This window comes from Crocodylus porosus, unplaced genomic scaffold (assembly GCF_001723895.1).
Source record: "Crocodylus porosus isolate Cpor-Errol unplaced genomic scaffold, CroPor_comp1, whole genome shotgun sequence".
Lineage (NCBI taxonomy): Eukaryota > Metazoa > Chordata > Crocodylia > Crocodylidae > Crocodylus > Crocodylus porosus.
Genome location: NW_017728932.1, coordinates 12,911,314 through 12,921,123, shown reverse-complemented (window position 1 = coordinate 12,921,123; position 9,810 = coordinate 12,911,314). Strand labels below are relative to the sequence as shown.

Sequence of the window (9,810 nt, the reverse complement as noted above, 5' to 3'; positions counted from 1 at the left end):
GCGCCCCGCCCCGCCCCCCAGGTGTGGTTCCAGAACCGGCGCTCCAAGGAGCGGCGCATGAAGCAGCTCAGCGCGCTGGGCGCCCGCCGCCACGCCTTCTTCCGCAGCCCGCGCAGGATGCGGCCGCTCGTGGACCGGCTCGAGCCCGGGGAGCTCATCCCCAACGGGCCCTTCTCTTTCTACGGAGGTGGGTCGCGCTGCGCCCCGGCCGCGAGGCGCCCGGAGCGCTCCCGTGCCCGGCCTCGGGGGAGCCTTCGCTCGGGCTGCTCGGGGGGAGGGGGTGGCACACAGGCTCCCCGCTGGCCCCTCGGCTTCTCCCCGCTCCTTGCCGCAGGCGTTGGGGAAAGCCCCGTTGGGAGGGACAAGCCCTGGGCGCTGCCCCCGACACCGCTCCGGGGAGCCTGGGCGGGGACCTCTCCGGCGCCAGCCAGGCAGAACCGACTTTGAAAGGCCCCGGGTGGTCCTTTTCTTTCCCTGCGGTTGAACTTATGACTCCGCCTGGGGAAAGGCAGAGGCGGAAGCTCCTTTGGGGAGATGTTGGGGTTTGAAAAAAAGAATAGCAAATAGCCAGGACTTTGCCAGTGTCCTGGGAGAATGGCAGCTGCATCGGCTTCCCTTCCCTTACTGCCAGCTTGTTCCCCGCGGAGCGAGGGGCTGCTCCTTTCCAGCCGCCTGGTGCCAAACCCCACCTTTGGGGCAGGTTTTGCAAAGTGTTCAGTAACCACCCCAGCATCCAAGCAAAGTGGCTGGGCCGGGGTACTGCTGTTCTCCCGTGGGACAGACGTTTGGCGAATCCAGCTCCTGCCTAGGGGGGAGCGGAGCTCTTTGGAAAGCCTGTCCCTGGCTCTTTGTTCGGTGCATACGTGTGGCATTTGTGTTACCGTCTCAGGGCCTGCTCCGAAGCCCAGTGAGCTTGGTGGAAAGGCTCTTGTTGACTTCCGTGAGCTTTGGATCAGCTTGTCAAGGCACCCGGTTTGCCCTTAGGACAGCTGGGGAATTGCCCCGGCTTCTTTTATTGTTTCACACTTGGCTGGCACTTGCGTTATTCTCCTCTCTCTCTCTCTGTCTCTTTGTCCGCTAGATTATCAGAGCGAGTATTATGGCCCAGGAAGCAATTATGATTTCTTCCCGCAAGGACCTCCTTCTTCTCAAGCGCAGACACCAGTTGATCTCCCTTTTGTGCCCTCTTCCGGGCCATCAGGAACTCCTCTGGGTGGAATGGATCACCCACTCCCTGGACATCACCCCTCCAGTGAGGCTCAGCGCTTCACTGACATAATGTCGCACCCGCCAGGAGACTCACCCAGCCCCGAGCCCAACCTGCCAGGTTCTTTGCACTCCATGTCTGCAGAAGTTTTTGGTCCAAGTCCTCCATTTTCTTCGATATCCGTCAACGGTGGTGCTAACTATGGCAATCACTTGTCACATCCACCAGAAATGAATGAAGCGGCTGTGTGGTAGCTTTAAAACAAACTGGGTCTAAGTAAGTGATGATCATCTAGTCTGCTTATGTTATGGTGTACAGAAATGAATAAATATAACATCTCTCCTGCCCTAAGACAGTTTTACCTTGGGAACGAACTGAATCTGAAATACTCCAAGGCGACTTTGCTATAGACCAGGACAATCTTCATAATATGGTTGTAACAAACAAAAAAGGGACTTTTTTGTACCATTGACAAAGAAACTGGTGAAGCTGTACAGTAAAGTGCTGCCATACCATAGGATGGCGTAAGTTGAGTACCCTGTTGGATGTCACCCTAAGAGCCACAATCCTTAGAAACTTTTCATTAAAACAAAAAAAAAATTGAACAAAAGAAAGGTCAAAGCAAGGGGGGGAAAAGCTTCAAGAACTCTAGCGTTCCTGCTTAAGGATGGTTCTGGCATTATGAATTTGTTTGTTAATTTTTGTCTCTCAGAAAGTTCAACTACAACAAACTCTTTTTAGCTTCAGAAATGTCAGCCTGCTGAATATCAGGTGGGACAATTTTTTTTTCCTTTTTTTTCCTCTCCAAAATAACAAATACTAAATGTAAGCCCTCAGCATCAACTCTTCTACCTTCACAAAGCTACACATACAAAAAATCCTCATAATAACAAAGGTCACCAACCAGACCTCTAACTAAAATGACTTGAAACAAACAGAAAAAAAAGTATTCTACCTTCACAAAAAAAAAAAGCTAAACAAAAAGACTCTATTGAACTAAAAACAGTCAACTGTTTACGTATAATGTTAAATTCAGGAGCTCAATGTTTTACTAATAAATCCTGTTTTAGAACCTCTTGTTCAAAAGCAAAATATTTTGAGCAACCAACCAAAATAGTTCATTTTCTTTTCTGTAGATGTTATATGACAGATTGCAGGGCTTGTGGTTCACTGTGCTAGTTTGTAAAAGGTGTTGTTTACAGAAGGCAAAGACAAAACCCATGAAACCTAGACAGTTGCCAAATAAAGTAATTATATAGCACAAATACTGTAAGGTGCTTTGCACCAGCAACCTGAGAAAGTGTTTAAAAAAAGTGTTACAAGGTTAAAAACAAACAAACAAACAAACAAACATCTTTTGCTAATTTTTAGTCCTGTTGAACATTCATGGAATTGTTAATATGACTTATATAGACCCACACAGGTTTTATTTTTGTGTCTTTAAAAGAAAAGTCCAAAATATTTAAATTTTATGGTCAAATATGCAGTCAACAGCTGCTACTTTTTTCTTTATATATTAAATTTCTCATATGTCTTTTATTGTTCTAATAAACCTAAGCTTGTGTGACCTCCAGTGCATATTAGACCATTCACTGTATGAAAGAAAACATGTTGGATAAAATTTGTGAGTTTTTAATAAAATTAGAAAATCTGATGTTTAGATAACTTGTGTTTCATTTGATGTTTTGAACCATTTTAAATGGATTCTCTTAAGCAAGACAGCCCTGAAAGCAAGCATCCACGATGCGGGGATTGTGTATCTATTTTGCTTTCCCTGTTGCCAGTGCAGATAGATGTTGTTGGTCATTTCATCCTTTTTTTTTGGTTTCAGACTTAATTGATACAGTGCAAATTTTATGCTCATCTGTAAATTAAATTACAGAATTGGAAACAAACCAAATTGTTAAAGATATTAGTTAATTCTAGGTCTGTGTGCTAAGAGTCAAAACATGTCCAGACTGGTCTTTTTTATGCATATACAAAAATGTATTCTGAGTGTCAAAAACCTGTACATATATGGTTTAGAACTGATCCATTTTAATTAGCTGAATTAATTTTCCATAAGTAATCCTGCCTTTCTAATTTCGTGGTTTGAGAGACAACAGTAAGCTGAATGTGTCACCAGAAATGAAAGTAATTCCAATCCCTTTTTTTCAGAGCTGATATAAAGGCTGTTGTTTTATAGCACTGGGTACATTTGAAATTCTCTTGAGGGAGAAAAATATTTTGCTTTGCACTAGATACATATTAAGATTTCCTGACAAAAAAACCCCTCTATAACCTTGTAAAGTTACAGATATAGTTTTATAAATGTGCATTATTACAGCATCGTCATTCTGCAGTCCTTGTTAAGGGAGAAGCCCCATTGATTGTAGTAGGACTTCGATTTGAAAAAAAGGCACAAGTTTGGGTCTAGGTTTGACAAGCCACATAATTTAAATGCTTTTCAAGAGGGCGGGGTAATGGAATATAAATTTCCTCCATTTATGGACTAGATATGATTTTGATTTTTTTTCTCTCGCTCTTTTTTGGGTAGGACACCAGAATTTTGCTTTCAAATGCAGACATTTATTTCCCCACGATTTTCAGTCTTGATTATTTATCAGTTTGGATTAAGGGAAAAATCAAAATTCTTTACAGTTGTATGATTTGTAATGTGCAGTGGTGGTTTCATATTTTGTTCACAAACTAAGCTTATAGCCCCAGCAGCATCTATATTAAGCAATAATTCACTTTAAACACAGATGGTCTTATACAATAAGATAGATTAAGTAACTGCAAGAAGTCTGTTAATGTTCTTTTTTTTAAAATCATGCTTTATTAAATACAGGGGAGATTTTTTAAACTCATGGGCTATGTGTAACTGTATTCTTAATTTGTTTTACTTTGGATATTGTGCAGTTGGGACTTTTGGCTCCATTTTGCATTAATATGTATGAAATGATGGGAGATCTATTTATTACATATTTTTATTTAACCAGGCTGATGCTCTTTATAAAGGATACTGATTGCTATTAACTGTTCTGGTTTGTGCTGCTGTTTTATTGTTGAGTCAGTTATTTTATAGGAAGTATTTCAGCAAATGGGCATCATTTGTAGAAATTGTTGCTGCCAAGTTTGGGTTTTTTTGTGGGGAGGGTTATTTGGGTTTTTTGCTTTTTTGTTGTGTTTTATTAATGAGTTGTTTGTGCAGTTTATAACATATTTATCTATGTGGGGTGCTGGTGTTAATGTGATATAACTCAAATGTCCTACAACATGTACAAAGGAGAAAAGGAAGCCTAGATTTATTTGAGGCAAAGATTCACCGAGATCAATAGTTTTTCCCATCTAAGCATTTGAATAGGCCCATGCTTAAAGTTAAGCACCTACTTAAGTGCTTCACTGGATTGGGGTTGCGGTACTCAGCACTTTGCAGTCAGGCTCTTGGATTCTGGACTTTTTGTTAGCAAGTTAGGTATTTATGAATCCAGCATTGGTTGCATGTTTAAAACTCCTGTGGAAATCTCTGTGATACTGGGCCTTCCACAAGCCCTGGCTTAGCTTACATAGCTATTTCAGTTGATGGTAGCAGTACTCCTAAATGAATGAAGATTTGCAAGACGAGGAGCTTTTGAGTCAATGTGTTTGTGTGTGTGTTTTGTATGCATATGTGATATTTTATTTAAAACACACAGGTTACATGTATGCAAACACACATAAAGGCTGCAGGTTTTCAGATGCTTTTAGAAACAATTATCCTCTTTTTATCTCTTTTTCCTTAACTGTTACTGGTTTTGGTGGCCTTTTTTTTTTTTGGCTAACATCCTGGTACATAGTGCAGTGGGATAACATAGGCCATGTACAGGGGTAGATTTCTTCACCAAATTTCTATTGTCATCCATTGGAGTTTGACAGGGAGATCAAGAGCAGTATGCAGATTTTATTTGATGGCAGTGTGAATGGCTCGGTATTTGAATGTATATTATGGATATATATTTTTTTTTGCAAATTCTTTAATTCAATACCTTATCTACTGGAGAAGAATTGTGTGAAAATAATGTAAATAGTATTTATATTACACCAGCTTAAATTAAGAAGATATTTCTAATTGATAATTTGAATGCTTTTAACCTATTGAGTCTCCAGCATTCAAGCAATTCTTCTTTTGTTACAGACCGTGTACCATATTTTACTCTGCTCGCTCTCTGTGAAACTCCCATTGATGTCGGTATCAGCTTCATTTTTCCTTTAGTAATTTCTGTTATCTATTTACTCAGGCCTTTGCTTGAGGGCATAGTAGGGGGATTTGTAAAGATCAGTATCCCTGGGGTAAAAATGGTCTTCAATTATGATTTGTAGACAAATTATGTATATTATTTTAATATATGAACCTGTGCCCAGATAGAGCGATGGGCACATGATACAAATCTAGAAATAAATTTAATTTCAAAATATGATCAATGATATACATACTTTTGCTATTCAGTGAAAGGACCAAAACGACATTGTCTGCTCAGGCAAAAATTCCATTAGCTGCAATTTGAGATTTTTCCATGAACAAAAGTGATATGATTAGGTCTTGTGCTTTTATCATATTAGTTAGAAGAAACTGCAGTTTCTATTTCAGTTACCAGCCTTGCAAACAGACCTTTATAAGACTTCAGTTATGTTTAAGGTTAACTAAGGCATGTGGACATACAAATCTAGACAATGCTGTGTAACAGAGAGAAGACAAAAGTATTGAAAGGTTACATCATGAAACACAAGTGTTAAATTCAAGAGGAATCAGCTTGGGAAGGTCTTCTGTTTATTTATATGTTATCATGTTGCTACTGTACTCCAGTGGACAGTATTTATTGCAGAGGTATTATTACTTGCTTTGCTAAGAAGGCCAAATATAATTTTTAATTATAATCTGGAGGGCAGGTTTGGGAAAGTAGGGCCTTGGTGCATAGAGACTGCTGAAAATGGAATGTTTTCCAGAGATTGATGGGAGGATGCAGCCTTATGTGGAACTGAATTTTCAATTAGTAAAGCCACTGTTGTATTTAATATCACTGAATAGAGGAGAAAAATACGAGAGGACACTTTTCAGGTCAACTGATTGCTTGGAATTTTATTTCTCTTATTTCGTGTATACAGTTGTCTTAAGTGTGCAAACAGATACATAGTTGTGCATCCAAATGTTGAAATGTGTCTCTTGGAGCTTTGTCATCTTATCAACAGTACTTCGTTGGATGGAATGGGGTGATTTGCTTCTCTTAGACATGTTGTTTCAGGTTGGTTGCAAATGCAGGAAAATCATTCCGCACTAGTTACATTGGGTTCAATGTTTGGAAGGCAGGTTTTGCAAGCATTAGCATCAGGAACTTCCTGTTTTGTGTGGGTATGTGTGGGTATTTATTTAATGGAAGTTTGGACTCTAGGGTCAGACTCTATAGGGGAACTGATAAATACTTCAAGCAGGCTGAATTCAGAAATTTGGCACCACTAATGTAAAGGACTCAGATTTATCACTGAGCTGCACGCAAATCTGCCATGACTTTGCTGAGTGTTTCACATATGGCATTATGTCCCCAGTGCAGCAAAACTCTTTTAAGCATATGCTTAAATTTAGGTAGAAAACATAGCCCTATGTCTTCTCTGGGATTTTAAGAGTAAGCATATGCTTAAAAGCTCTGTTGACCTGCAGCCTTGGGGGGGGGGGAGGGTTGGCTGACTAAGTGTGTGAAAAAAGCCCTCTTGCACACGTGTGCTTTGCACATAGGGCATAAATGTTGCATTCTTACTGTTGTCTGCAAATGCAGAGTACACTCACTTGCTGTGTGTGGGAGATGCCCTTGGTCAAGGATATACATGACTCCCTCGAAAAGAATTTATCTTAATTTTTATTTGGCTTTGCTGTTCCTATGACTAGCATCTTTAAGCACTGCCTGGCTCTATTTTAACTGTGTTAAATAGATTACAAATTCAAGAATATACAGTAGGGTTGGAACTTTCAATGGTAGTTGGGTGTTTCAACTCCTTTCAGCATTTTTTGATAATCTTACCCTCAATAAATGAAAGGACAGATGAAAAAATATGTCATGTAACAGCTACTGCCCTTGTATCTCTATTAGAACTGAAGAAAAATGTTTGTTGTAATCAAATTTGATTTTCTTTTAAAAATTCAGTATTCTATCTTTTGGGGTTTGGTTTTGTTTTTTAACTGTGAAGTGGTGCTTCCCCCTCCCTGTTTTTTCCTGTCTCTCTTTTTCCAGTGATAACATTTTGCTGCTGGAAACATTTTCTTCAACATATAGAACCAATATAATCTAAAAAACAAAATATGTTGACTAAACTGAAAATGTGTGTTTTGGGAGAGAAAAAAATGACACATCCCATTTCATTGTTCTCAGGGGGAAAGGGTTAATTAGCTCTTGTCCCTAATTATTTTAGGGCTGTGTACTGCTCTGTATACAGAATTCAGTTGCAAGTCAGTGGATGTACCTCTCAGGCATGCAGTTCCCATTGATATGTATAGGAATTCTGTCAGAGACTGGTACTTGTATGCTGCAGTCCAGCTTGCAACACCACCTGCTATCTTATAAAGGTAAGAAACAATTGCTGAGTGATATTGAACACTGAAATGTTACGCGGAAGAGCTGTAAAGTATTCAGTATAGATGTCTGGATGTTTTCTATCTATATAGATTTCCCCATTTTTGCATTTATAGAAAGAAACTCTTACGAAAACGGTTATGCCTTATTATTAAATGTATATATTTATACAGCACCCAAAAATGTCCTGTGCTGACATCTTGACAGTTTCCCAAATACTAACAAGCCACATGCATTGAGAGCAAAAAGGAAACATGGGTGTGAGAAACGAGAGAAGGAGGATTTTTACAGTATATTCTTCCAAAGCCTGCTTGTGCATCTTTATATCAATATTTCAATTTTGGCAAATAAACAAGTAGATTTGCCATAAAATTCAAAGCGAAAATATGCTAGGAACAATGTCAATATGTTTTCAGTTAGCAAACGGAAAGGGTTTTGCATTGCCTAATATGAATACAAAATGCTTTCGTGGTTATCTAAAAAAAATAAAACAAAATGTATTTATATTGTTTTTGTTAATATTTATCCAAACATTCTCTTGCCTGATAACGAATCCAAACAGCAGCAGCAGCAGGATGGTTTTAGGGCATGTGAACCAGGAACTGAAACCAAATAGTGTGTCTGCCTGCTTTAATTATCCAAGCTGAGTGAAATGCACAAAGGAAAGAAAATGAATGGTAACGTGGCAATGGGATTTTTGAACCGTTATAAGCAGCAATGATTTTAATGGTAATTTTTGTGTGTGTTTGGTTTGGTTTTATACGGACAATATCTCGCACTTGGATTCCAGCTGGCACGACAAATATAGCGAATCGCTTTCAGAACGTGAGCGGATCTGCCCTGCACCTTGCGCTGCAATTTACACCACTGCAAATTTGATACGGAGTTTTACGCCGACTTTGCACCGGCTGCCCCAGGCGCAGAATTAGGCCTATCGACTTCAATAGGATCGCTCATGTTTCACGTTATACACGAGCTCAAACGCTTCGCTGGATTGCAGGATGCTCCATGCAATAGCCCCCTTGATCTCAACGGGTGACATCCCGGTCCTATTGAAGTCAGTAACAAAAATCCCATTGACATCAACAGGGCCAAGATTTCACCCGAAAGGAACAGCCTAGCCTACAGGGTCTTCACCGTGGCTATCACGATGGATCGGGGTCATGTATATAACCAGCCCTAAGAGCCTTTTTTCACACACCCCCCCCGGGATATTTTGTATTTTTAGGGGAGGGACATAAACACCCATAAGATTTATAGGCTCATACATTCATCCATCCTGCACTTTGTAGCGTCAGGGTTTTGGAAAGGCAATTTGGCACCAGCACGCTGTCCATAGTCCCTGGGCCACTTTCATATTTATCACGACCCTCACAGGTAAGAATCGATTTAATTTTCCTGAAGGTTTTTGTATGTATTTCTTAAATATCTGGCATATTTTTTTCCTGCGTAACACGGATTCTGGAAACAAACTGTTCCTTTAAAAAAGCCCTCCAAACACAGCCACCGCAGACTATCAAGGAGACAAGCGGTGCGTTTCGGGGGCTGCCTGATACCAAAGGCGGTCCCAGCCCCCTCCTTTGGGGGGTTGCAAAAATGCAGCCTGGCAACAAAATGGATCTTTTTGTATCTGGGATCCCCCTCAGAAATCAGTCAGGGTGCAACAGCGGACAGCTAAAACTGGAGCGGGGGGTGTTTCATGTGTGAGCCATGCAATCAAGGCAGTGACACGGCTTGGATGAGGGGCGGCACTCATCGCACCGCACGTCCAGGCTGAGGAAGCCGGTGGGGAGGGGGGGGACGGTTGTGCCTCAGCCCCGCCGCGCGGCGACCGTTAACGGCTGCGCGTGAGGAGCGCGGGAGGAGGGGCGGCTCCGCCCCGCGCGCCTCCCCCGGGCAAGATGGCGGCGCCCTTAGCTCAGCAGCTGGAGCTGCTGCTCGACCCCCGGCCCCGCGCGGGCGACCCCGAGGACGACCCCGAGGACGGTGAGGCGGGGGTGCGGGGTGCGGCGGGGGAAGGGG

The 9,810-nt window shown here is 41.5% G+C and overlaps 2 protein-coding genes across 5 annotated transcripts in view; both read left to right on the top strand.

The window, feature by feature from the left end:
- The window catches only part of LHX1 (LIM homeobox 1), an 8,061-nt gene extending 4,051 nt beyond the window's left edge, over window positions 1-4,010 (top strand). For both annotated transcript variants that reach the window (XM_019545642.1, XM_019545641.1), the window contains exons 4-5: window positions 22-187; window positions 1,082-4,010. In XM_019545642.1, the coding sequence (XP_019401187.1) occupies window positions 22-187; window positions 1,082-1,461 (546 nt within the window). In that variant the 3' untranslated portion in view covers window positions 1,462-4,010. The remainder of the gene's footprint in view (window positions 1-21; window positions 188-1,081) is intronic.
- Window positions 4,011-9,658: 5,648 nt separating this feature from the next.
- Window positions 9,659-9,810, top strand: part of AATF (apoptosis antagonizing transcription factor) — a 72,483-nt gene continuing 72,331 nt past the window's right edge. Inside the window, exon 1 of one of the 3 annotated variants that reach the window (XM_019545640.1) lies at window positions 9,659-9,774. In XM_019545640.1, the coding sequence (XP_019401185.1) occupies window positions 9,690-9,774 (85 nt within the window). In that variant the 5' untranslated portion in view covers window positions 9,659-9,689. The remainder of the gene's footprint in view (window positions 9,775-9,810) is intronic. The other 2 variants (XM_019545639.1, XM_019545638.1) reach the window with 2 other exon arrangements.